The 27,337-nt window shown below is 48.0% G+C and overlaps 1 protein-coding gene across 1 annotated transcript in view; it reads left to right on the top strand.

The window, feature by feature from the left end:
* CCDC180 (coiled-coil domain containing 180) overlaps window positions 1-22,374 on the top strand; it is a 48,117-nt gene extending 25,743 nt beyond the window's left edge. The window contains exons 19-37 of the mRNA XM_036329097.1: window positions 993-1,168; window positions 3,096-3,276; window positions 4,161-4,307; window positions 4,955-5,099; window positions 5,275-5,391; window positions 6,413-6,511; window positions 7,407-7,526; window positions 8,958-9,130; window positions 9,428-9,483; window positions 9,602-9,677; window positions 11,187-11,267; window positions 11,376-11,442; window positions 12,222-12,363; window positions 16,370-16,530; window positions 17,082-17,219; window positions 17,692-17,803; window positions 19,892-19,997; window positions 20,718-20,853; window positions 22,235-22,374. Of these exons, the coding sequence (XP_036184990.1) occupies window positions 993-1,168; window positions 3,096-3,276; window positions 4,161-4,307; window positions 4,955-5,099; window positions 5,275-5,391; window positions 6,413-6,511; window positions 7,407-7,526; window positions 8,958-9,130; window positions 9,428-9,483; window positions 9,602-9,677; window positions 11,187-11,267; window positions 11,376-11,442; window positions 12,222-12,363; window positions 16,370-16,530; window positions 17,082-17,219; window positions 17,692-17,803; window positions 19,892-19,997; window positions 20,718-20,853; window positions 22,235-22,363 (2,362 nt within the window). The 3' untranslated portion in view covers window positions 22,364-22,374. The remainder of the gene's footprint in view (window positions 1-992; window positions 1,169-3,095; window positions 3,277-4,160; window positions 4,308-4,954; window positions 5,100-5,274; window positions 5,392-6,412; window positions 6,512-7,406; window positions 7,527-8,957; window positions 9,131-9,427; window positions 9,484-9,601; window positions 9,678-11,186; window positions 11,268-11,375; window positions 11,443-12,221; window positions 12,364-16,369; window positions 16,531-17,081; window positions 17,220-17,691; window positions 17,804-19,891; window positions 19,998-20,717; window positions 20,854-22,234) is intronic.
* The last annotated feature ends 4,963 nt before the right edge of the window (window positions 22,375-27,337 follow it).

Raw genomic sequence — 27,337 nt, 5'->3', positions numbered from 1 at the left:
TGTGCGTATATCCTTGCATCACCACCTCACCTTGCTTGAGCACTGTATCTTTATACCAAGTCTCAGTATCTCAAAGTGTAAGTCTTCCAAATCTGCTCTTCTCCAAGGTTGTCTTAACTATCCTTGACCATTGGTATTTCTATATAAATTTGAATTCAGCTCATCAGTTTCAATAAGAGGACATCTGCTGAGTTGTGTGTGTTGTTTTTTTAATCTCATTGAATCTATAGATAAATTTGGGGAGAACTGACATCTTTACAATACACAGCTGTCAACATAACTTTTAAAAAGGAAGACAAAAAAATAAAATAAAATAAAATAAAAAGGAAGACATGATAAACTGGGGAAATATTTGCGACGCACATCACAGTCAAAGGACCTCATGTTCCCAATATATAAAGAGCTCCTGTATTGTATAAAGAGATTAATAAAAACAAGCAGTTACACAGTAGAGAAATGGGCAAAATATATTAATGGATAGTATTCAGAAAAAGAAATACAATAGTCTTCCACAAATGAAAATATGCTCAATCTCAGTCATAATATGACAAAGTTGTCAAATTTAAAAGTTTGACAATGCACTCTGAGGCTATGGAGAAGTAGGAACTGTTCCTCACTGCTGATGAGAGTTCAAGTTGCCTTGAAGTAGAAGTACTTTGGTTGTATCTTCAAGAATCACACATGTATTTTAGCCTTTGATTTAACAATTCCATTTCAGGGAATTTGCCCTATAGAAATGCGTCTACACTTGACATATGTACAAGGTTATCCACTGTGGCCTTTTCTGTAAGAACAAATGGTTGAAACCCATCCAGTGTCCTCCAGCAGGGGTATGGTTAAAGATTTATGATCCACCCACACCAAAAACACAGTGTTTTGGGGAAATAAAATAAGAAAGAAAGAGTGAAAGGGCAAAATACTTTATCAATATGGAAAGATCTCTCGTAGACCCCGATTGCCGTCAGAATGACCCTCACTGGTCTCTCCCTCAGGCTTCGAGCTGGCTTTTTCGAGCACTTAGAGAAGTGGTTTGACCAATGTTCTCTCAGTGCCCGGGTCATCGTGTCCACCAAGATTGATCAGCTGGATTCAGAACTGGAGCTGCGTCTGCACCTGCACCAGCCAAGAGCAGAGCACATTGAAAAGGACATCCACAACGTCAGGGCAGGTACAGTCCCTGCCTGGGAAGGCGGCCCTGCTCCAGACCCCTGGTGTCTGTGCCACCACAGCGCCACACTCACTCGCTGCCCCAGTTTGCACCACACAACCTTTATCTTGTTGTCACACCATGTGTGTAAGGGTTTGCTTCTCCCAGGCTGGCCAAGAAGGTAGTACTCAAGAAGACTCATTCAAAATGTTTTAATAGTGTTATGGGTTCACTCAGCGAGATAGACCACCGACTCAGAATTTAAATTTAAGAGCCTTTATTAAGTTGGCCAGCTGACTACAGTCACAGCACCCCGCCGAAGCAAAGGCTGAACTGCAGTGCCGATTACAGGAATTACAGTATTTTATTTGCAAAACCCACAAAGTTACAAAACCTTAATTCCCGACACAGTATAGCATCATTACCTTCCTATCTATGTGTTTTAGGAACAGAGAGTACAGCATATTGAGAAGGGGCCGTGAGACCATATCTCAAGGCCTGGCCTGATGTCAGTACCTTCCTATCTATGTGTTTTAGGAACAGACAGCACAGCGCGCCCCCTCTGGCCGAAGTGCCAGATATGCAGCCCAGTACAATAGTAGTTGTTTTTTTTTAAAGAGGCATTAGAATATTGAAATGAAGAGTATTGTCCTGTTTTAGCTGTGTGGACGCCAGATCTGTTCACATACCTGTCAGATATATGGTGGATGCTCCAGAGGCAAGCCTGTAGCTCCGGAATCAGAGCTGTCAGGCTCAACCACTGTAGCTGTGTGACTCAGCCAGGTTACCTGACTTCTCCGGTCTGTCTCTTACCTGTAGAAGAGGATGTTGTTAGTGGCAGTGATACAGTGAGGAACCGTCAGCAACTCATATAAGCCACAAGCCTCCCGAAGTGGTAGCCAGTAATTTCTGCTTATAATTTATAACACTTAAAAGTGGTGCCTTTTCTTTCTTAGGCAGAGGGCTCCAGTAATGGGGGCGGGGGCACACGTTTAATTGGATCCTTCCATGACCCCTGTTAGGTTTTCACTTGGGTCACATTTCAAGTTCCATCACAGACCTTCAGACAGTTCCCACCGGATCCCACCCGGGGTGGTGAAATGGTTGTGGAATCAGGCAACCTGGCCTGGAGCCCCAGTGCTTGTGGCCTCAGGAGACCTTCTTGACTTTTGGAACCCCATTGTCTTCATCTGAAAAATGTGCATCAACTATAAATATAAGTAAGATGCTTTCCAAAGGCTGGTTTCCTCCCCCTCCCTGGCTCCCTGGCCCAATGCACCATGTGGAAGTCAAGGCCAGAGAAGCAATGTCCCAGAGCCACACCATTCATTTTTGATTGGCACTGGGACCACAGCACTTTCACCTCTCCCAGCGATAGGGAGGTCAGATAGGGTGAGCTGGGCCTGTCTGCTAGCTCTAAAGCCCTGTGATAGATCTTTTGAAGCCAAATCCCGGTTCTTTTTACTACATCTTAGAAGTCCACTGGAATTCAGGCTCATTGGAAATGATCAAAAGGAACCACCCTCAACAGCCCAGCTGTGGGCTGGGTGTTTGCTCCCAGGCCCTCTCACCGAGATCCCTGACCTCCCCAACACCTTGCCCCTATCCCACCTGCTCCCAGGTTGCTTCTCTGGGGCCCTCCATCTCCCAGGCCTTGTTCCCTTTAGCTGTAGGCAGAGCGTCTCCACCAGCAGAGACCTCCCTACCATAGCTGGGCAGAGCTTCCTCTCCAGTTAGAGACGCGGGGGCAGTTTCAAATTGGCCTCCCTGATATCTGTGCCCATTCCCAGGCCTCGCCCCGGTGAGGGCAGCAGGGCAGAATAAGGGACATTGTCCTCCATTGTCCCTGCTCTGCGGCAGCCTGGGAAGGGCAGCCGTCATGTCAGGGAAAGGGATATCCTGAGGCGACTCGGGGTCCAGAGGACCTCAGCTCCCTCGTTCATTTCAGCCGAGCTCTTGCTTCACCAAGAGCGTTTGGACAGCCACTGTGCCGGGGTGCTGGAGGCGCTGAAGAAGGAGAAGCTGATGTTCTCCCAGTTCCAAGAGGAGCAGAACGTGAAGACTAAAAACTTCCGCAGCAAGATTAATGACATGGAACACATCTTCCTGAATGCCACCAAGAGCCAGAAGTAAGGGCCCTGGAGTCCCCGCCCTGGCCTTGTGGGCCTAGAACATAGCCGGGCGGCTGCTGTCAGAGGAGGGGTCCCTCTGGTGGATAAAAGAATCGGGGTTTTCCAGGCCATGGAGCAACCTTCTCTTTTCAATTCACCTCTGCACGCGAGTCAGAGTCCTAGTGTGAAACATCTGTCTGGGGCTCGGGGGCCGGGGCAGGTGAGCAGCCAGAGAGAACAAAGGGTGCTCTATGCAGACAATATATCCTGAAATGTCCCCTTCCGTCCAGGGCAATCAGGATAGAGGAAGGTGGGTAGGGGCAGAATTCTCCCATCAGGAAGGGGCACTGGCCCCACTGGAGGTAGAGATGTGCTCAGGGCAGAGCAAGGGGTTCCAGGAGGCCATGCAGGGATTTGGGATGGGGGCTCTTGCGTGCTCAGGGAGGCTCAGTCTGGTAACAGGCGAGGAGGCCTCACAGGTCTCTGCACAGTGATCAGCTACACAAGAGGCAACTGGTTAGGGTGGACTTGGGTGTGAAGAGGAAACCTGCAGGGCACTCATTCCGGGGAGCCCCGGGGAACAGGAGCCATGCTGCTGGGAGTTAGAGCAAGGGTGCCGGAGGGAGGACAAGATTCAGTAGGACCCGGGGATTCTTTTACCAATTTGGTGTCAGGGGCTGGAGTGAGGAGAGAGGGGCCCTCTGACCCCGCACACTGAGAGTTCCACACTGTGTCCCGCACATGCCGGCCCTTTGAACTTCCTTCTAATGCCTCTTTTGCTGTGCAGAGACGATGGGCAGTGCTGCTGGTGGCCTCACAGCTGGGCACAGCAGTGGAGCCCAAGCAGCCTTCCGGGTTGGCCTCCCGTGCCAGTCACCGCCCTGCCCCTCCCATGTCCCCAGGCTGGTCACTCTCAGCAGCACCCTGAACCGGGAGCTGCTTAGCTACGTCGATGTCATCCAGGTGTCCCTGCGCAGCTTCCGCCAGTACTTGGAGGAGAGCCTGGGCAAGCTTCGCTATACCAACATTGACTTCATCAAGCACAGCAGGTGGGAGCCAGCGTCCAGGCCTCTGCGGCCACCAGGCTTTCTCTGTTGAGAGTTGGTCATGTCCCCTTTAGTCTTTTATTGTGACAAGATGTACATAACATAAAACTATCCATTTTAACCATTTTCAGATGTTCAATTCAGTAGTATTAAGTGTATTTGCAGTGTTGTGCTGCCATCACCATCATCCATCTCCGGAACTTTTTTATCTTTGCAAACTGAAACTCTGAACTCATCCTGTACTAACTCCCGTTCTCCTTTCCCCCAGCCCCTGACAGCCACCATTCGATTTTCTGCCTCCAGATACCTCATTGGAAGTGGAATCACACAACATTTGTCCTTTTGTGTGTCTGGCTTATTTCACGTAGCATAATGTCTTCAACATTCATCCATGTTGTAGCATGTGCCAGAGTTTCCTCCCTTCTTAAGGCTGAATGCGATTCTATTGTGCACATATACTGCATTTTGTTTATCCACCCATCCCTCGATGGGCATTTGGGTTATTTTCCTGCTTCTGTCCTTGACTTACCTGCATTCATTTTACCTTGATCTTGTACTTTTAATTTAAAGCCTTATTAACCACATATTTGGGATGAACAGAAAGTTTCAGGTCTGATCAGTGGCTTCTATGTCTCCCAAATTATTTTCAGGTTGTTTTCAGAGGGAGGCAACTTTTCTCCTGAAGAAATTCAGTCACTGTGTAATCGACTAGAGAAGGAAGCTACCCGGATAGAGGTTGTTGAAAGCTCCATCATGATCAACATGGAGAAGATGGAGAGCGAATACCTGGAGCAGGTGGGTGAGCCCCACCCTTGACCTCCAGCCAGGCTCCCAGGATACCTGGTTACAAGGTCAACGAGGCCAGTCAGGCCCCCTTTCCAACCATTAATTGAGCCTGTCCCCCTCTGCTTCTGAAGCCCCAAAGTGCCCAATTAAGCCTCCCTCCCTTACCGTCTATATTTATTTACAGGCCAATGATTTTATCAACAAGTTTGAAAGTAAGATCCATAACCTGTCTGTGGACCTTATTTTCTTAGAGAAAATCCAGCGGTTGCTGACAAATCTGCAAGTGAACATTAAGTGTGAGGTGGGACCGATTAATTCTTCATCTGGTGTCTGTTTCTCTCTCTCTCTCTCTCTCTCTCTCTCTCTCTCTCTCTCTCTCTCTCTCTCTCTCACACACACACACACACACACACACACATGCACCTGCATGCCGTCACTGCCCTAGAAGCTGAGGGTACTGGTGTGGTCTCTGCCCCATGGGACTTGCACTCCTCCAGGAAAACAGATTAAATCGGCATAGCTTCTGACATTCATTCAGTTCTTTGAATGTTAATGGACTTATTTTGATTGGCTATATTAGTCCTTACAAGAACTGTACAAAGCAAGCACTGCTTTTAATCCCCATTTTAGAGAGAGAGAAACACTCAGAGAGTACGTGACTTAGTCACGGACACAGAGCTCTTAAATGGTACGGCCAAAATGTGAGTCCAGGTCAAAGATCTCAAACAATCTAGCTGAGCACCTCAAGGAACTAAAAAAAAAAAGAAAAACATAAAAAGAAGAATAAACTTTAGCAGAATGAAGGAAATACCTAAAGGTCAGATCAGAAATAAACGAAATAGAGACTAGAAAACCATACAAAAGATCAATGAAACTAAGCTGATTTTTTGAAGATAAAATTGACAAACCTTTAACTAGACTGACTAAGAAAAAAAGAGACAAGATTCAAATAAAATCAGAAATAAAAGACATTGCAACTGATACCACAGAAATACAAAGGATCAGAAAAGACTACTATTACCAATTATATGCCAACCAAAAGGATAACCTATAAGAAATGGATAAATTCCTAGAAACATACCCACACCCTCAGCCAGTGCTGTGAGTCACCAATTTTATTTTTAAGCCTTATCTATTTGACAATTTAAAAAAATCTTTAAAACACACATTGACCAAGTTTCTGATAAGATTGTGCCTTTTCCCCCTCCTGATTTAATTTTTCCAGTATTTAATTCATTTCTCAGGTAATATGTTTCACTAAACATTTTCCTGATCAAAATCAGTATTCTAGAAACAAACCTTGGAACTTCTGTCTTTTCTAGGTGGCAAAATCTAATTCACAAGCAGATGGATTAAATTCTTCTCTGGAACAGCTTCAAAGCAAAGTAGAAATGTATCGAAACTCAAGGGGAGATAAAAATGTAAGTGCTCAGTAGGTGCTAAGCTATGAATGGTAAAGATGCCTCATGCTGGAATCATAAGCTGGAAATACACTTAGACGGTCAAGGGTTCTCCAGCACAAGGGGCCTTGGAGCCTCCCTACTTAATCCCAGGCAGGCAGCTAGAGTCCAGTGAGAGAGTCCTTTCTCTTTCATTTCAGCAACTGATGAAGGTTTCATTGTCTAACAATAGAGGACATTTATTTTTCTGTCTTTATTGCTTTTTCTTGCAGAGTAACACATGCTTCTTGGAAAAAGTCCCAACATCCCCAAAGCAGAGTGGAGAACACACATCACTCATGTTGTTCTCATTTCCTGCAGAGCCACTCATGACTCCTGTATTTTGATGCCGATGTTTCTCTATGTCCCCAGCACCTCACTGTGCTCGCCTACACACCTGTGGGGCATGGGCCGTGGGATTGCTACTCTAGCGCTGTGTGCATGTGACATTGTCCTGGAGATGCCCCTCCAGAAAGTTGTGGTCATTTCACTTCTGCACACCCTTGCCATCTGGGGCCAAACATTTCCTTCTGAACCTAGCGTGTTAAGATCCAGGAGAAATCCTAGGGAAGCATTCTTTGTCCCCATCATGCAGATGGGGAGACTGAGTCAAATATATTTAAATCACTTGCCGAGAACAAATCTGTAGACCCGGTAATGGAACTCCCAATGCCCTATCCGCTGGAGGAGCTGCTGTCCCAGTGCAGCAGCCTGGGAGAGTCAGCCGCTCCCCCAGAGCCCTTCCTGCAAGTGAGGGGCCTCCATCCAACCAAGGGGCATTCTCACCAGCCAGCTCCCCTTCCTGAGATTCAGATGGAATCAGCCCGCCCTCCTGCAGCCTGCTTCCCGCGGCTTTCTTCTCCCATGTTCTCACTAGGTAGTGGCCACTGAAGACTTCCATGGCTTCATACAAACTTGGAAAGAAAAACTGAGCCAGAGGATTCAGTACCTCAACTGCAAGCGGAAGCACGCGTCTATAACTCAAGTGGTGTTTGCTGTAAGGCATGGAACGGGGTGGCGGGGAAGTGGGGGTGAGCTATTGGAGAATGCAGGGCTCAGCAAAGCCCAAGGGAGGAAGGAGGGCGCTCCCAGGCCCCTGCTGGACATCAGGCCTATGGGGTGCCTTGGAAAGGCCACAGGCTGTGCAGTCAGATCTGGGTCCACATCCAAGATGGGCCACTTCCCTGCATTGGTCTCTTAGAGGATCCTTCACCTCCTGATACCACCTCCTCTCCCCCATCAGGGCCCTCCGCTCACTCCACCCACCAGCTCTCAGGGGAGCCTCACTTTTCAGCCTCTTCCTTCCCACCCAAACCCATGAGCGGCCACCAGCTTCTCTCTACCCACCCCTACCACCTCATCCAAATCCCCTAGTCTCTTGCCCCCTGGCTGTCTTTAGCTTCTCACTTCCTTCCATGATCTGTTTCCTGAGCTGCAACCAGACCAAACCCTAGAAAAGGCCATTGTGACTGTCACTCACCTGCCCTCTGGGTAAAATCAGACCTATGCAGCAACCTGTGCAATCCACCCTCCATGGCCTCTTCATTTTTCTGGTATCCCCAAGATGCCACTTTGCCCCCCCCCTCCCCCAGATATCACTTTCATCAGACTTATACAGCAGCCTCTAGCAGCATAAATGGACACCCCTCACGTTCTGCTCTAGTTACCCTCAGACCCTGCCAGGTTTTGAACCAGCCTTTCCTTCTAAGGGGAGGCTCTTCCCACCACACCATCAACACTAAGCCTCCATCGCGCCACCACTGCTGCTCCTGACAATCTTAGAAGTCCAGCTGGGGCCTTCCCTCTTACAGCCCTCTGCAGTGTCATGACTCAGAATAAAGGAGGGGACAGTGTAACTGAACTCTCATTGTGAGCCACCACTCTGACCCTTTTTTTAAGGTCCACCTCAAGGGGGAGTTGGCGACTCACCCATCCATGCGTTCATCTATTAGTTAAAAGCATTGCCTGGGAACACCCACAGGCCAGCCTTACAGGTCCATGACCCTCAGTCTCATAGAAGACACTGGGACTTTTCCTTTACAGTACTGGTCCCCATTGTGACCAAACATTTACTTGATATGTATTAAATGTCTGTCTCTCTGACTAGACTTTAAGGTCCATGAGGGCAAGGGCCCATGTGGCCTCTTCACTCCATGTCCAGGGACCCAGGCAGGGCCTTGCAGAGAGCAGGCACACAGGGAACATTGTTGAAAGTTGGCATGCAGGCATGCATGCGTGAGTGGCCCTCCAAAAGAGATGTGACCGTTCCTGTTTTATAAATGGGAAAGCAGAGGCTCAACATGGTCAGTCAGCTGGCCTCCCGCTGCAGCACCTGAGCAAAGTGCTGCTGGAATGTGAACCCAGCCTGTCTGCCTCCCTGGCACCTAGGCTGGGCCCGCATACTCGGGCCTTTCTCTCTGGCCTGCAGAGCACCACCTTAACTGACCTGGACAACGAGAGTGACATCCTGGTGTCTTCAGAAGTCCTTGAAGAGGAGGCCAAGGTAGATGTGGTCACCCCTGAGTCCTTTGCCCAGCCAAGCCGCATGGGGAGGCCCATGATTGAAGACCCAGCTATCGATGTGGTCAAGAAGATCCTGCAGTGAGTGGCCCTGGGGTGCACTCCGGGGCCCTGCCACCGGGGCCCATGCCCTGAGCCTTCAGGAACTGGCTTTGGAGTCACATACACTGGGTTCCCATGGGAGCCCACCCCTGAAAGCCTGTGATCTTAAACAAGGGACCTCTCCTCTCAGAGCCTCCGTTTTCTCCTCTAAAATGGGGCTCATGATAGGATGAAGTCATGTTGTGTTGTGTGCTAACCGGGGTGGTGCTCAGTGACTGGCATGAGCTATGCTCATGATCACTAGGAAAAACCTCACATCCTTTCCTTTGTTTTCAGATTTCAGGACTCAAGATTCTCAGTTTTCCCAGGTGACAAAACTCGATGGCCGACAGGTAAAAGCAAGCAGGCCTGTGAGTCGCAGGGCACTGGCAGTGGGGAAGCCAATGGTGCCACCCGGTCCATACTCACCTGGGTTCCTCTGTTCTTGTCCTGGGCGATTGTCACCCAAAGGCTTCAAGCGACACCGGAACCAGGGAGAACACTCTGCAAAGACCTTGTCCAGTGCCAATGCCACCTCAGTAGGGAGGTAGGGACGCTGGGCTGCCCAAGATCTCCCCTTCCCAGACCCCAACCTTGTCTCCCTAAATGGAGGCCAGAGACCGCCCTGTTACTTTACCAGAGTCTGTCATCAGGATGTGCCACCTGTGCCCACAGCTTCAAGACTCCAAGGGACGCAGTGAGGGTCCAGCTCTGATGCTGGTTTTGGTCATATCTGCGCTCATTCCCTCTTAGAGAGCCTGTCTGAGAATTCAGTGGTGACCAAGGTGATGGCTAGTGGATCCAAGCCCTCTACCTTCCCATGCACATCATACTGAACAGAAAGCTGGACCCTGGAGATGGCTTTCTTTGGGTGACATCACAGAACCTTAGGAGGAACCTGGGCCTCTGCCTTCCAGCCACGTGCTCTGCCCACTGTGCCGCCCTGGAGTGATTAGACTCACGGCTCAGTGAGCATGAGTTCTGGTTAACACCCAACGTGGCTTTTACAAAAGGGGGAGAGCAGGCCACAAACTTTCTTGGTCTTCTGTGAGTCCTCATTGATGTGGTTTAATTCCTGGTTTTGAGCAAGTGGTGGTGAAGAAACTATGGCTTTGCATACCTCCAGAAGGTCTTCTTAAACACTCAGACCATCTGCAATGCAGAAGTAAACAAAGATCAACCAAATGAGAAAATCAAAGGCTATTTACTCAGAACTGGTGACAGCAAGGGAGTCAGCCATGCCACTTGCATTTTAGCGGAGACTCAAAGGCAGGCAGAGGAGTGGAAAAGCTTTATAGTGGAGAAGAGGGAGGGCTTTGGGTGTATCTGATTGGAGGCTGCTGGCATGGGAAGTGGGAGGCAGGCCAGCTGCGGGGCATCCGATGTGATTGGTTAGGGGAGTATGTTTGGTTTTTCTCTGTTTGGTTTTAAGTTGGAAACAAGGACAAAACTTTGGAAAGCTGTCACCTATTAACCAATTCCTGGTCATTTGGGGGCCGATTATTACAGACACTTCTGTTTAGGCTACAAAATGAAATCCACGTTGCTAGGGCTGCCTGATGAACATTCAGGATGCCCAGTTAAATTTGAATTTCAGGAAAACATGGAATATTTTTAGTGTAAGTATGTCCCAAAGATAGCATGAGAAATACACTAAAAAAATTATTCGTTGCTTCTATGAAATTCAAGTTTAAATGGGGGCATTGTTTTTTTTGTTTGAAAATCTTGCAACCCTATATGTGGCTCAACCCACTTTTCTTTGGGGGCTCACACAGGGTCGCAAGGATACAAAATTGCAGGCCGAGCACCTCGCTCCCTTCCCCCTTCTCAGTGGCCTTGGGTGGGGTTCGGCGGCAGGGCTTGATTTCCACAGTAAGGTTGTCTCCAGAGCTGTTGAGGAGTAGAGAGGCATTTTGAAGGATTCAGCCCCAAACGTGGGAAGCAGGTAGCCTACAGGGAGATCAATGCCTCTAACAACTCAGGTGGGGCTCCCGCAGGCTCAGCTATGCCTGCCTGTCCCCGGCCTCCAGAGCACTGACTCACCTTTGTCCCACAGTGTCACACGGTTTACCAAGCCCAACAGAATAGACAGACGGTACCAGGTGCTCTGGGACAGGCCACGTAGTCGTCAGGCCGAGTAAGTGACGGCGCCTTTTCCTTTAACTACATGTTAACCTCTTGTGTCCATCTAGGGGTGCTAGCTAAACCTGGCTCCGTTGAGGAATCCATCTCATGTTTGTTGCAGGGATTTTAAAGGGGTCATCCTGACCCTCCTCTGGGAGATCAGTGAGCATCTGATGACTGTCATAGAGGTGAGAGCTGTAGCCCACAAGCCTCTGCCTGCCCCTCTGCCAGCCACTGGCCGCATGCCCCCAGCTGCTTCTGCCTCCTGCCTTCTGCTGATCAGGGCCCTGTGGGTGAAACTGAGGAAAAGGGGTTCCAGCCCCCATGACCATGGTTACCCAGCTAAACCTCATTCGTTCATTCAGTTAGCCATTTATTCAGACCTAAACGTTTCTTAGACACTAACTGTAATCAGATACTGGGTCTGCCCAGAGGAGCAAGCCCATCTCTGTCCCTGAGGCCAGTGCCCGGCAGGAGGGTGACAGACATGGCGGCACCACAGGGAGACAGGCGGGACATGTCAGCAAGGGGTCCTCCAACAGGAACTGCTTGGTACCCTGTTTCAGCACACGCTCCACACAGGAGTGTCTGTGCACTTTCCTGCCTGCCTCCCGCAGAGCTGTGAGTCCTTCGGGGGAGGAGCTTCGGATCATCCATATTGGTGGCCCTCAGTCTGGTAACCAGCTTGGCGCGTCATAGTAAGCCCTCAGCCCTGTCATTGAAGAGAGATTCCATACTGGCCTTGAAGGATAAATAGAATTGTGCCATCCCCTCTCTTGTGCCTTGCATAGCCCTGTGACACCAGCAGTGGTGAAAAGGACAGACAGAAGCAAGGGTCACCGGCACAGGGGACCGCAGGAGTGAAGGCTAGGTGGTGTTGAGAGCAGGGAGGAGGATGCCAGGATCTTGGACCAGAGTACCATGGCGCCAGAGTCCTCACCCGCACGCCACCAACCTTCTCTTGCAGGAGTTCTACCGCAGGGAGAAGCGCTCGGTCACCAGGCCCGACTGCATGTCTGATACCTTGGAGCAGTGTATGGAGAACGTCTGCAAGAAGATCCTGGAGTACCAGAACCAGACGGACGACTACCACAACTCCTGCCTCATAGGTAGGTGAGGGCGGCCGGCAGGCGGGCCCTGGTGTGGCGCGAAGCCACTGCCTGAGCCAGACCTGGGCCTCAGGGTCTGGATGTTACCTTCTGACCTGGAGGTCACCAGGTGAGTCAGAGGAGCCACTCCATGAAAAGTTGACATCTTAGAATTAGGTAAAAACCTTCATCAGATTTAGCTGGGGGAAATAACAATGCCTCCTCCCAAAAGGCCCCTTATTTTTGGGATATGTGGTGATTTCTATAACTAACAATGCTTTGTTCATTGCACAGATTTTTTTTTTAAAATATATTCCATTGATTTTTCACAGAGAGGAAGAGAGAGGGATAGAGAGTTAGAAACATCGATGAGAGAGAAACATTGATCAGCTGCCTCTTGCACACCTCCTACTGGGGATGTGCCCGCAACCAAGGTACATGCCCTTGGCCGGAATCGAACCTGGGACCTTTCAATCCGCAGGCCGACACTCCATCCACTGAGCCAAACCGGTCAGGGTTGCACAGATATTTTTGACAGCTTTATTGAGATATTCACCTGCATATAATTCACTCATTTAAAGTGTACAACTTAATGGATTTAGTGAGAGTTGTGCAACCATCACCACTGTCAGGTTTAGAACCCCCGGTCCCTCATCACTTTCCCAGCCCTAGGCGACCACTAATCTACTTTCTGTCTCTATCGAGTTTCCGGTTCTTAACTTTCATATGAATGGAATCATGTAGTATGTGGTCTTTTGCGACTGGGTCCTTTCATTTTGCAAAATGTGTTAAAAGTTCATCCATGTTATTGTATGTATTAGAACTTCATTCCTTTTAATGGCGGAATCATAGTCCATTGTCTGCACGGGCCACATTTTGTTTACCTGCTCATTCATTTATGGGTATTTGATTGTTTCTGTGTTTTGGCTATTGTGAATAATGCTGCTATGAACATTCATGGTACATGTTTTTGTGTGGACATAGGTATTCATTTCTCTGGGGTGTATGACTAGGAATGGGATTGCTGGGTCATATGGTGACTCTGTGTTTAATCACTTGAAGAATCCTTCCACGGTGCTTACTGCATGCCTGGCCTGGGCTGGGCTAGGCTGGGATGAACTCAGTAGAGAGTGGCTCCTGGAGAAGAGGGATATGAAAATAGGCAGGTAGATACATCTTGCCATTTACATTTATTGTTATATGTAACGTAATAAGTCATTCTTATGACTTAAAGGAGTTGCGATAACTCTTTTACCCCCCTCTTGCCCATTTCTCCATGTACCTCTGCATCTTCATCCATAGTCATGTGTGTTTTATGCAGTCGTAAGTCCTAGTTATTCCTCTTGTAAGTCGGGGAACCTGAGGGCCCATTAGAGGCCTGCTGTGTTGGTGGAGAGGCAGCATGGATAGAAGAGGGAGAGGATTAGGGGATGGCCAGACCTGTGATCCAGGCCGAGCACTGCCATCTTCCAGCTGTATGACCTCGACCAAGCCACCTGGCCTCTATGAGCCTCAGTTTCCTCGTCTGTAAAACCCACGATGCAAGGCGTTTTTGAGGATGAGACCCCTCGCACAGACTTGCCACGTACAGGGGAAAACAGTCTGCCGTGGCTCTCGTTACTGTGGCTGTGCCACGACTGGAATAGAAACTACAGGCAGCATCTCATTTCCCTAGCTCGGCATTTCCCCAGGTGAACTCCGTTCTATATGCTCTTCCATAAAGTGAAGGTCCCGTGGTCGAATGGGCGTGGGAACTGCTGCCGATGATGTGCGTCTCTGGAAGATTCTCCGTTCACAGTAAATGTTCACTTCCGTTTCTTACGGTTTGGGAGTCCAGGTATCTGACCAACTCTCCCAGAGAAAAGGTGTACAAATGCTGGGTATAATGTGTTTGTGATGAAATCTTTTAAATGCATCGAGCTAACTGTGAAGCAAGAAACACCCAGGCCCCAGACGTCAACAAAATAGGAACTCTGAGAGAGAAATTGAGCAGTCATTTTGGCTCTTGCCCTAAGGACTTTGCTGACTCCCAGGTGAATTTAAGCCTCTGGTTTCATGGCCTTCAGGGCATTGGAATAGGAGATAAAGCCTGGACCTCCCAAGGTGGAAAGTCCGAAAGGACACTAGGGCTCTACCTACAGAGTAAGGTGAATGAGACAAAAACCACCCCTCCCACTCCTACAACCCAAACTGTCTTATTAAAAACCTTGGTGCTGGGTAAAGAAGAAGAAAAACACCAATGAGAATCCACAGCTATAAGCCAGCCCCAATGTGTTTTGTTTGTTTGTTTATATATTTTATTGATTTTTTACAGGGAGGAAGGGAGAGGGATAGAGAGTTAGAAATATCGATAAGCCAAAACCGGTTTGGCTCAGTGGATAGAGCGTCGGCCTGCGGACTGAAAGGTCCCAGGTTCGATTCCGGTCAAGGGCATGTACCTGGGTTGCGGGCATATCCCCAGTAGGAGATGTGCAGGAAGCAGCTGATCGATGTTTCTCTCTCATCGATGTTTCTAACTCTCTATCTCTCTCCCTTCCTCTCTGTAAAAAAATCAATAAAATATATTTAAAAAAAAAAAAAGAAGAAATATCGATAAGAGAGAAACGTCAACCAGCTGCCTCCTGCACACCTCCTACTGGGGATGTGCCCGCATCCAAGGTACATGCCCTTGACTGGAATCGAACCTGGGACCTTTCAGTCCGCAGGCCGACACTCTATCCACTGAACCAAACTGGTTAGGGCCCCAGTGTGGTTTTTAAACTTGAAGTCACACTGAGCTAAACCTGAATTTAACTTTCTGTGGACCATCCAAAAGGACTCTCGCTGATACTTTAGCTGAAAATGATCGTGAGTTAGTTGTGCCAGATGCTTGTTTAATACAGACACTACAAACCTTCTTTTTAAAAAAATATATATTTTATTGATTTTTTTTACAGAGAGGAAGGGAGAGGGATAGAGAGTTAGAAACATCGATGAGAGAGAAACATCGATCAGCTGCCTCCTGCACATCCTCTACTAGGGATGTGCCCGCAACCAAGGTACATGCCCTTGACCGGAATCGAACCTGGGACCTTTCAGTCCGCAGGCCGATGCTCTATCCACTGAGCCAAATTGGTTAGGGCTACAAATCTTCCTTAGTAAAATCCACCTTCAATTCAGGCCTTCAAGGATTCCCCAAAATAAAAAGCCCAGAAAAAGAGCTCACGGTAAAAATAAACAAACAAAACACACACACACACACACACACACACACACACACACACACATACACACACACATACACACACGCGCGTGGAAAAAAAGGTATCTTGAACATGAGGTAGACAGCAGGATGAGGCCAGTAAGGACTTTATATTTTTAACATATCAAATAGAAAATAAAAAAGCATGTATTTATTAGAGTCAAATAAGAGAGGAAATTGGAAAAATGAGTAACGAGCAAGAGATTATGAAAATGGCCAAGTAGAAACAAAAGAGAACGAAATAGAACTCCTATATTTGAAAAATAAATATTTGAAACTTAAAAATTATAAATGGCTTTACAACCATATTGTTCATTGGTGGAGGTGAAATTAGTGAACTGGCACGTAGATGCAAAGAAAACACCCGAAATGCAACACAGAAAAACATAGATGACATTTGGGAAGAAAGGTGAAGAGAGATGGAGGAAAGAGCAGATCTAACATATAGCTATTTAGACGTCCGAGAGGACAGGCAGAAGACTAGAGTGAAGACGATATTTAAAGAGGGAATGGATGAGACAATGCTGAAAGATATAATGTTATTTTAAATGAACTGGAAAGCCCTGCAGCGTTTAGAAGAGAAAGGTCTTTGGAACTTTTATGCTGGAGTAGTTTTCTCTGCACTAGTTTGGCCACAGGACCCCTTTTGATGAAATAGGTATTACCTCATCGAAGACCAAGCCCCTCTCTCTGGGAAACGGCTTCAGGCCTTGGTTGGAGAGACCCCCTCAGCAATGGGGCTCTGTTCTGTCCTCCCCACTGGCCTCTCCTCCCCAATGTCTACAGAATTACGCGCCCAGATGCGGAGATTCGAAGAGTTGCTGCCCCAGATGTGTTGGCTGGTGATGGAAAATTTCAAGGAGAACAACTGGCAAAAACTTTGCGCCTCCACCAGAGAGATCCGGAAACAGTTCTTGAATTATCACAAGCAACTAGAGAAAAGGAAGGTGGGGGCTCCAGGACCTGCCCTTCCTCTCCAGGTTCAGGGGCCCTGGGCGAGCAGAAATGGATGCAGGGCATGGGAAGAACTGAGTCCCAGGGAAGGTGATGGGCCAGGCTTGGGATTGTTGCATGGGGACTGGGGGACACAAGGCATTGGGGGAATGAGAGTGGAACCGGCAGCTTCTTCAGTGAAGTCATTCAGTAAACTCCTTGTTGGGTGGGTCAGCTGGGTTATGTGCGGCCATTGTCATTGAGACCAACAACGATTGTCTCCCTGGTCTCACAGCCATGAGTTGTTCCTCTCATTGAACCAAAGCCTGGATCGTGCTAGGCAGGTGCTCAGCTCCCCCTCCCCCTCCCTCAGAGTCAGCTCCAGCCAGGCCCCTATCTTGCCTTTTCTGCCCACTCATGGCCCTTCACACACCCTGGTCAGAACACACACCAGTCTGGCCATTGCCATAACTGGCAGAGGACATAGGCCAGTGACTTTTTGGTCCTGACCTCAAGACAGCATGGTTGAAATTCCTGCTGATTTCTGGATTTTTTTTAATTGAAGGATAAAAACGCCCAGAGTCTTCATCCAAATCTTGGACACCCTATACATTCAAAAGAAATGGAGTCTCTGTGTCTAATGGAAGAGAAAAGACAGAAAGAATTGGACAGCATAATTATGACCACCAAGGAGAAGCTGGAGGTCAGTGGTGCCATCAATTCCCAAGCACTGCCCTCCAGAGAGATGACCCCACTGACAGCCCGGCACCAGCATGGAACACGGCTTTGTGCCGACACCCTGGCCACATCAGGAGATGAAAGTGGGCGGGTTTTACAGGTGGAGATGGTCAGTATTGGCCGTTTGTGACTTGTATTTCTTCATTTCTAAATTAATTATTTACAAAATTATTAATGAGAACTTTTTCCCCACAATCCATGTCTAGTTTTATTTCTTCTTTGGTGAATTGCCCCTTGGCCATTTTGGAATCATTTCCTACCTTCAAGACCTCACCCCTTGGGAGAGGTCTCCTGGCTGAGGACCATATGTCAGCTACCTTGGATATAATTGACGTGTGGCTTTGTCTTGTTACCCGCTGGCTCCCCAAATCCTCCCTCAGCCTGCTGTCCGAGGCAAGGTACTCTGCTACCAACTGGGCTCCCCGTGTTTCCTCCAGGAATGCATCAGGAAGTGCGGCCGGTTATTCATAACCAGCTTGGCCAGCTTCACCGAGAAGTTCCTGCTGCAGCTGGATGAAGTGGTCACCGTCGATGATGTCCAGGTTGCAAGTAAGTGGCACTGCGGCCCTGTGTCCTGGCCCCAGGGGGTTGGAGAGGCACAGGCTGATGGGCCATGCGGGATTTCTGCCTTTCCCCAACTCCACCAGAATGAAAACAGATTCTCCACCAAGGGGACTGATGGATTTTTGTTTGTTTTCATGAGAAATAACTTTTTTTAAAAAATTAAAAAACAAATCCCAAATGGGTCAACAATTACATGTAGAAAATGAAACTCTACTAAGTGAATATTTTCATAATCTTGGAGTAGGAGGGACAGCTTTCCTAACTATGAGATGACAGCCAGAAACCATAAAGGAAATGGCTGAGCCCCGCTGGTGTGGCTCAGTGGTTGAGCGTTGACCTATGAACCAATTCCTGGTCAGGGCACACGCCTGGGTTGTGGACTTGATCCCCAATAAGGGGGCGGGGTGCAGGAGGCAGCCGATCAATGATACTCTCTTATCATTGATGTTTCTATCTTTCTCCCTTTCCTTTCCTCTCTGAAATCAATATATATATAGTGGCTGGCACTTCTCTGTGGCAAAAACAAAACAAAACAAAAAAACAAGGGAAACTGTCGAAAGATGAAAAGACAAACCACAAACTGGAAAAATATTCCTGCTATCTAAAAGTCAGAGAAAAGCCCAACATCTCTGTGGTACAGAGAACTCTACCAGGTCAAATTTGTAAAAAGAGACAAAAAACAAACACATGCAATTCAAAAGAGAAGTGATTCACACGGCCAGTGAATTACCGTAACAAATGTAACAAATGCTTAACTTTACTGATGACAAAAAATGCAAATGTGAACATTATGAATATATCCATTTTCGCCAACAGCCTTGCGAGGCTTTTCCGTTTGGTGGCACCAGCCCTGGTGAGAATGTGAGGAAGCCCGAGTGCCACAGAGGCCCTGGGAGAGGGTAGCACTGGTACACTCTCGGGGACAACCCGCTGTCGGTACCTGTCAAAATTCCTTTTTCTCTTCCCTTTACCGGTCACAATTCTTAATTTTGACCTGGAAGTTGTTGCTCTAGGAATTTATCCAACAGAAATAGTTGCACAGTTTTTCAAGGACATATTTTAAAGCATATTCATCACAACACTAACATTGCAAAGAATTGGGAACGATACTAATATCTAGTTATAAGGGGTTGGATACATAAATTATGGCTGAAATGTACAATGACTGCTGTTCAGCTATTAAAGTGTGTTTAATGGTCTATATGTGCTAATGTGGAAAGGCAGAAAGAAATACTGTTATGTGAAAACAAAAGTTGACAGTGAGTACTTTTCTATGATCCCATTCAAAAACTACACACACTATATATATATATATATATATGAATTCATGAGAGAGAGAGAGAGAGAATGAGAGACAGAGCCTGAGAGATAGTACCAGACTGTTGACAATGATCCCCTCTGGTGGCTGGGATTACCAGAGACTTCTAAAATCTTTTTTTTTCCAGGTTAGGGATGTTTAAAATTTTTATAATGTGCATATTACTTTTATAGCTATAGAAACACTTAAATCACATCTTAAGTATTATTCATTTATCACTAATCTATTAAGTAATAAAAATATATTCTTATTAAAGTTTTTTATTACAAAGACAGTAAATATTCATTATAGTAAAATAATAAATTCAATATGAATTACAAAGAAACTTAAGAATGCAGCCTACAGCTCTGGCTAGTGTGGCTCAGTTGGTTGGGCATCATCCAGGGGACCAAAAGGTTGCTGGATTGGTTCCCCATCAGGGCACATGCCTGGGTTGTGGGCTTGATCCCAGGTTAGGGAATGTGCAGAAGGCAGCCAATCCATGTTTTGCTTTCATGTCAACTTTTTCTCTCTCTCTCTGACCCTTCCTCCCTCTCTCAGAATCAATGAAAAATCTTTTTTTAAAAAAGAATACAGCCTACATATCTGGTGCAGTCAGCTTTTCTGCGGGGGGAACTCTGCCTCCCATGGGAGACTCCAAGTGGGGAGAAGGGGAGTGAGGCCCTCATGTCTCTAAGGCCAGAGGTGGGGGGCGGAGGGATTGATCTCAGGCTGGGGGCAAGGCCACCGTCAGTAACCTGTCTCTTGCCTGCCAGAGATGGAGCCCCCTAAACAGAAAACATCAATTCTCATTCGGAGGAAACTTGCTGGGCTATCCCTGGAGGAAGAGAGTGAGAAGCCTCTGATCGAACGGGGCAGCAGGTGAGAGCCACGAACAGGAGGTATACCAAGAATGGCTGTATTTGCTGGGGGCAGTGCCATGGAATAACCCTATGCTCTGTGCCTCAGTTTTCTCATCTGTGAAATGGGCGCGGCAGCCTACCTGATACGGTATTATGAAGAGAAAGTTAAATGAGATTGGAGTGCCCCTGGCACATACTGAGAACTCAGTGGCCCTGAGGATCTACAAAGGGGCCCACAAAGAAAAGGACGCCTTTCCCACCGTGAGGCAAATTCTAGGGTTGCTGGTGGCACTGAGAATGTGTAACAAGAGCTGTCAAAGTGCTCGTTCCTGTGCCCCAAGAATGTCACTCAGGAAGAAGGAAGGAGTGACTTGCCCAGCTTTCTGCTTAGCAGCAGCTATTACAGCGCAGCGGAAAAAAATGGAGCAGGAGCCTGCGGCTGCCACCTGGCTCGCTGTCTGAGGAGTAAACGAGGGCCCAGAAGTAGGAAACAAGGAGAGGTGTGCCATTCCTCTGCCCAGGCAGAGCCCAGGGTTGTCTATTCACATGGATTTAAACTTTTCACACGGATGAAAATACAAAAAAAGAGCTTGAAGCAGCTTGACGTTAAATGATCAGAAGGGGTTTTCTTTTAATTAAGACATTTAAAGAAATGCTCATCTCCCCACCAGGGTTAGAGGGTGCACCGCAAACGGTGAAGGCAAGCCTGCGGGGCTTTGACAGGCATGTTTGTTTGTAGGAAGTGGCCTGGAATCAAACCCACCGAAGTCACCATCCAAAACGAGATTCTCCTCCGGAAAACACCATCAATCACCACCCTCAAAACAACGCTGGGCCACCTGGCGACCGTGGAAGCCCGAGATGATGTCTACCTGGTGAGTGGAGAGGCGGGCGGGGACTGGCGCTTCTGAGGGATGCACAGCAGCCCCGTTGGGCTGGCTGGGGAAGGAGACAGCTTCCCATCACAGGGCCCTGGCATGTGGCCATGGAGCAGATGGCACACGTCAGGGTGCCCCAGAGCACAGGGTCAACACTCAGGACAGTCGATGTGCTCAGGCGCAAGGACGTGAGCCGCTGGTCATGTCCAGTCCCAGTGATAGCGTGAGTCTGATGGCGTGAGCCCAGTACAGCAGGAGCCCCACAGAGGTCACCCCCCACCCCCTCAGACTGCGGGGAGAGGAAGGCCTCTCAGAGGAACAAGGGGCCAGAGTCGGTCAGAGGCATGGAAGCTCTGGGAGCAGTGGGTGGAACGGCTGACGGTGTCTGTCCTCAACATGAGGCATCTCATTGAATCCTTGTAACAGCCCCATGAGGAAGGTAGAATCGTCCCATGTTACTGATGAGGACACTGAGGCTTAAAGAGAGTGCCCCCCAGGTGCCACTACAGAGTGGCAGAGGCAGGGTTAAAACCGAGTGCCTGTCAGACACCCAGCAGGCCTGTCTGAGGAAGAGGCTACACCTGAATGCCACCTGTGGGCCCTCTCAGCTCTGAAGATGTGTGGACCTTTGGTCCTGGTGCCCAGAGAGAAACCTTTTCCTGCCCAGAGATACGCTGACCCTGGTATTGGGAAAGCCTACTGTGCCCAGGGCCGCCCTGACCCAGCTACCGTGCCAAGCCCCAGGCAGAGGGGACCCCGGCTCTGCCTGCTGAGCTCAGCGAGGGCTTGAAGCCTAGAGGGCTCGGCCTCCCGAGGAAGCCAGGACCCCGCAGCCCCAGGGAGGCCACAGGGTGGGCAGCGGTTAGCAAGAAGTGCGGAGTCCGTAGTCTGGTGGACTGGGGTCCTAGTCCCTGCTTGGTCTCTTTCTAGCCGGGTGATCCCAGGCAAGGCTCAGTCGGAGCCTCAGTTTCCCCATCTATTGAACAATCAGACCTGCCTGATTGGTTGTTGGGCAAATCCATGAGAAATGCCTGGTGGAACTCTTGCCAGTACTGGGGGTAGGTTAAAGCTAGCAGCCAGCAGTTTGTAGTGTTCCTCTAGACCAGTGGTTGGCAAACTCATTAGTCAACAGAGCCAAATATCAACAGTACAACAATTGAAATTTCTTTTGAGAGCCAAATTTTTTAAACTTAAACTGTATAGGTAGGTACATTGTTGTAAATTTAATTAGGGTACTCCTAAGGCTTGGGAAGAGCCACACTCAAGGGGCCAAAGAGCCACATGTGGCTCACGAGCCGCAGTTTGCCAGCCACTGCTCTAGAGCACAGAGTCCAGAAGCCCCTCCTCATGCAGCCTCTTCCTGCTGCCTCACTCCTAGAAATATTTGGCATTGTTTGAAGAGGAGTTGAAGAAGATCCAGGACGAGAACACAGTGCAGGTGAACGAGGCCCAGCGCTGGAAGAACAGCTGGAAGAGATCCGTGGAAACCCTCCAGAGCCTGTACTAGTGAGGCCCTCAACTCACCCTAAATAAAAGCTCCTTTTGTAGGAATTGCTTCTTGACCTCCCCATCTGTCTCTGTCCATCGTCCACCTGCCTGTCTGTCCATCTATCTGTCCACCCATGCATGCATGCCCGCATCCATCCATCTATCCATCATTCCTGCTCTGTACCCAGCACTGTAGCTTCATCTGTGGCCAGGGCACGATGTGGTCCCTGCCCCCATGGGCACCAGTTCCAAGGAGGAAGACGGAGGTGAACGGAGGAGTTCCATGTGGTTAGCAGGGATGGCGGGTAAGAGGAATCGGTCAGTTACAACAGCGACCAGTACTTTGAAGCAAATAACTAACAAAAGTCATGCTTGGTGCTTCATCTTGGAAGATGAAATAATTAAGTCTTTTGGAAAAGAGTATATTTTACATAAAACAAAATGAGGATTGTACGTGCAGCCATGCCCTGATTCCTAGGACCAGTGAGGAATTAACCAAGTGTTGACTGTATGTCTGCCTGGCAACGTGCCTGACCGAAGGACAGCATCTTGGAAAATGTCTGCTAGGCCTCCTTAATTTTCCTAAGGGGTGCTCTAATCCCAGGAGGTTCAGGTCATTCTCTCCAGAAACCTCCGTCCTGCTGTCTGCCATGTCGACTTTCTCTTCTTGGATTGCTAAGTGGCCCCGCCATGCCAGATCTCATTTGTCGGTAGCTTTCTATGTCACTTGGACAGGGCGCTCAGATTCCTTCCCCGACACCGTACACTCCTGTTTCTTTCACATGCTTGGCATTTTCACTTTGCATCAGTTCACATTTTCACATGCTTTCTCTCCTTTAAAGACTCATGAGGTAGGCTTCCATATACCTAATGTGGTTTCCTCCCACTGCCTTTTCTTTTCCTCACCCCGGCATCTAGTGTAATATACATTTTGTACCAGTTGGTTGATTGACTATTACGGAATCAGGAATATGGTAGTTGGTTGCCTTGCTTAAAGTATTAGTTACCCCACCTCCGTGCCCTACCCCACAACTGGGCCCTTAACCAGCTGACAGCTCAATATTTGTATCCTGGGAATCATCCTAATATCTGGGCCTTGTCCAAGGCTGACTTGTGTAAATGACCCACAACTGGAGAGGGAGCAGAGGCCATCTCTTAGCCAAGACCCTCCCCTGTCCCCCTTGACCTCTCACTACACAGTACCGCTTTAAACTTTTTGTTATGCCCCATTTTCCATGTTGTGGGCTGTGTGGCCTCTACAGCTTTAGGGATCCGCCTCTCTGGGTATTAGCCCCTTTCTGCTGACTCACCTGGGAGGCCTTTGTGTGCAGATTAGGGAATTCTGCTTGATCAGCACAGCCTTAGCTGTACCACAGCCTGGATTTGAGCAGCACTCTGGCAATCTCTCCCTTTTGCTTTTTGTCTTGTTTTTCTCCTTACTCAGTTAAAACAAATGCACTTGTCTAGGCGTTTCTCTGCATTTGATTGTGAGGCAGTAGCTGACAGGAAAGGGAGTGATCGTGATATTCCCGATTAACCAAAAGTAGATCTACCCAAAGGTCCCTTTAGTCTGGATCTGTTTTCTCTGACCTTGTAAGCAGCAAGAACCGGTGAGGCTGGGTTTCATCACCGTTTACAACTTTGAACATATTGTTGTTCAGCTTCAAAAAGGGGTTAAAATGGTTATTGCTAAAATTATTTGCTATTAAATAACTCAGAGGGGAAAAAAGATGAATAAAATCTAAATTCTTTTCAAGGCATGGACTCACCTCCCACGTTCTCCACTGTATACATGTTTGAGGAACACGTCAGGTGCTCTAGGAGCTCAGCTAGAGGAGGAGCCACTTTCAGGGGGGCTTCAGGAACGGTTCCCAGGAGCGCGGTTACCAAGTCCCCAAGGCTCATCTGGTGGAACATATGTTGATGGAAACGAGAGTTTGGGTTTGGGTTTTCTTTCTGAAGACAACATATAGAGGAAACAGATGAGTTCAGATGGGAAGTGAGCTGAGGGCAACCAGAGGCCTCTAAAATCGCCTCTCTAGATTTTGGAGGGTGGGAGAGACGTTGGTAAAGCTGCCTGGTGAGATAAAAACAAAGTGAAAGACAGATAGGTTCTTGGAACATGGTTGCTGTGTCCCTCGCATTGTAAACAGGGCTTGCTGAACTGAGAGAAGGGAGGAAGGGTCAGAAACTCAACCAATCATTTTGGTCCTGTATGCCTTGTACAGGTGTTTTGGTTTTTGTGTTCAACATGGCTCTCTCAAATGATCAGATTCCCCAGGTATGGAGGAAAATGCATGTAGAGCTTTCAATGGAATTTTCACACTTGAAACATTTCCACCTTTCTCACCCCAGGATAAGGTGACAACAAATTCATCTCCCTTCCTTACACCATAGCCTTGATTTGCACTTCAAAGAGGTTACAAGGGAAAGGGAGTACAAAACCATCTCTAAAATCATGTGCCCAATTTTGTATCTATGTGCACCTCTGTATCATATATTCTGATTGCCTTCCCCAGTAAGAACCATTGTGCTCAAAGAGTAATTTGTATAATTTTGGATGTCCCTTAATTCCCCTGAAATCCAGTTATATCCAAGGCATGAGGGTTAATTCCTGAACTCCTTGGGCCTTGGACCATTCCCAGAGAAAATAAACACAACTCCCTAAGCTGTTCTTGCTATGTCAGCTACCCAGGGACTTCTGACAATTGTCTGATATGTCTTAATAAAAAAATCTATCTACAATGGATACTTTACCCAAGAATATCTATGAAGGGCCAATAAACATGAAAAGATGCTCAATATCATTAGTCATGGGAATATTCAAATTAAAACCTCAATGTGATATCTCTAGATATCCACTGGAATGGCTAAAATGAAAAAGACTGACAATACTAAGTACTAGAACAACTGGGCCCCTCATACATTGGTGGGGATAAGAGGGAGGGGAATCCAAAATAGGTCAATCACTTTAGAAAACAGTTTGATCTTATAAAGTTGGACATGCAGTTACTCTATAACTAGAAATTCTACTCCCAACTCTTTTAGCAAGAAAAAAGAACCATACAAAAATCTGCATATGATTGTTTACAACAGTTTTATTCATAACTAGAGGCCCGGTGCACAGATCCATGCACCGGTGGCGTCCCTCAGCCTGGACTGTGGGGATTGGGCCAAAACTAGCTCTCCGACATCCCCTGAGGGGTCCTGGATTGCAAGAGGGTGATTCTCGGGTGATGCACCCTGGAATCAGGGTCACTCCTCTCTGGTCACCTGAGAACCGCAGCTGCCAAGTCACTACAGCTCACCAGCTCTTACATTGAGGGTCTGTCCCCTGGTGGTCATTGTTTGTCATTGCGACCAGTCAGACGGTCGGACAGTCACTTAGGCTTTTATATATATAGATAGCCACAACCTAGAAACAACAAAATTCATCAAACTGTATATTAAATTTTTTATTATATGTAAAGTATTCGTTAGTAAAGCTGATTTCTTAAAAAGACTAGCCGCAGAGCATCTTTTTCCTTAACCCATAAGACAGCCCAAACATGGAACCCCTTTGCAAGGTTAAAGGATCTCAGACTTGGGGTCAACTCACTTGGTTTTATCACTTATTTTGTATGTTGGACTCCACAGTTTTTCCTAATTTCCTACTCCCACTGGCGCTCTTTCAACTGGGAGCGGCTTTTTACATATTTCCCGTTTTAAATATGGAGCCAGAGAGTGTTCCCAGCACTGCAGAGTCCAAATTGGGTCTGGTTGCATTTTAGGTCTATTAAATCCACTGCGGTGTTTGGAGCAGATTGGAGGAGAGAGAAGGGAAAGAGTTCTGAAATAGACTGAAATACAGCATCGGACAGAAAGGAGCGCCACGGAGAGACATCGGGCAGACTTAGGGGCTAGATGTGGAAGTATAAAAGAGAGCCGTGTCCAGAGAAGACACTGCACACTTCCCCATCGCGTTAGGGAAAAGGCCCAAACTCCTGAGCATTTGTCGATCAGGCCTTCCATGATATACTCCCAATCAACTGCTTCATTCATGAGCCAGAAGCTCCTCAAGCACAGGCCTTCACATAGTAGGCACAACATGAAAGTTTGTGTTCAGTATATACTGTTTGTCCGTTCACCTTCTGATGAACATTCGTGTGTTTCCCTTTGGGGCTGTTAGGATTAAAGCCGCTATGAATATTCTTGTCCAGGTCTTAAAGTGGACATATGCTTTCATTTTTCTTGGGTAAACTCTGGGAATGGAATTGCTGGGTCATATTTTGGTTTAAGGAATATAACCAATATGCTCAGTAAGTGTTGATAATAATGTATGTGCAGAAGAAATAAATGAATAAATATTAGGTGTTTCATAGTTTTAGAATGAATGAATGCATTTGACAAATAATTTATGTCACCCTTATCATGTGCCAGGCACTATCCTAGGCCCCGGGATTAGACTAGGGAACAAGACAAAGATCCCTGTGCTTCTAGATCTTTAACTTGAGGAGAAGCATAGATAGGAAAACAGTCAGTGTGCTAAGGGAGACAGGGAACCTGAGGAAAGGAGATTGACGTTTCTGAGATTGTGGCCACCCTCCCCGAAAGGGCGATGCTTGAAAAAGACCTACAGGAAATGAGCGGCTGGGTGGCTGTGTAGCTGAAGAAAAATTAAACGAGCAAGAGCGGAATGACATGTCGGACGGCCAGGTTGAACGCAACAGCAGGAGCACGTCCGAGCGGGTGGGATCTGCCGCCCCGGGCCCGCCCGGCCCGCTTGTACTTGCGTCGCCCAGGAGGAGGCGCTGCTGAGCCCACCCCGCAGTCTGCGCCCCGGGCCCGCGCATGGGCCCGCGCAGAAACCGCTAGGCGGCGTCGGTTTCCCTTCCCACGCGGGACGCCCGCCTGGGCCGACGCGGCCGGGGAGCCCGCGCGTGCGCACACCGAGGCTGGGTGCTCTCGGGGCGGGCGGGGCGGGGCGGAGCGGGGCGGGGTGGGGTTGGCGGCG

This window comes from Myotis myotis, unplaced genomic scaffold (assembly GCF_014108235.1).
Source record: "Myotis myotis isolate mMyoMyo1 unplaced genomic scaffold, mMyoMyo1.p scaffold_m19_p_12, whole genome shotgun sequence".
In the NCBI taxonomy this organism is placed as follows: domain Eukaryota; kingdom Metazoa; phylum Chordata; class Mammalia; order Chiroptera; family Vespertilionidae; genus Myotis; species Myotis myotis.
This window is presented reverse-complemented; position numbering and strand designations above follow the sequence as displayed.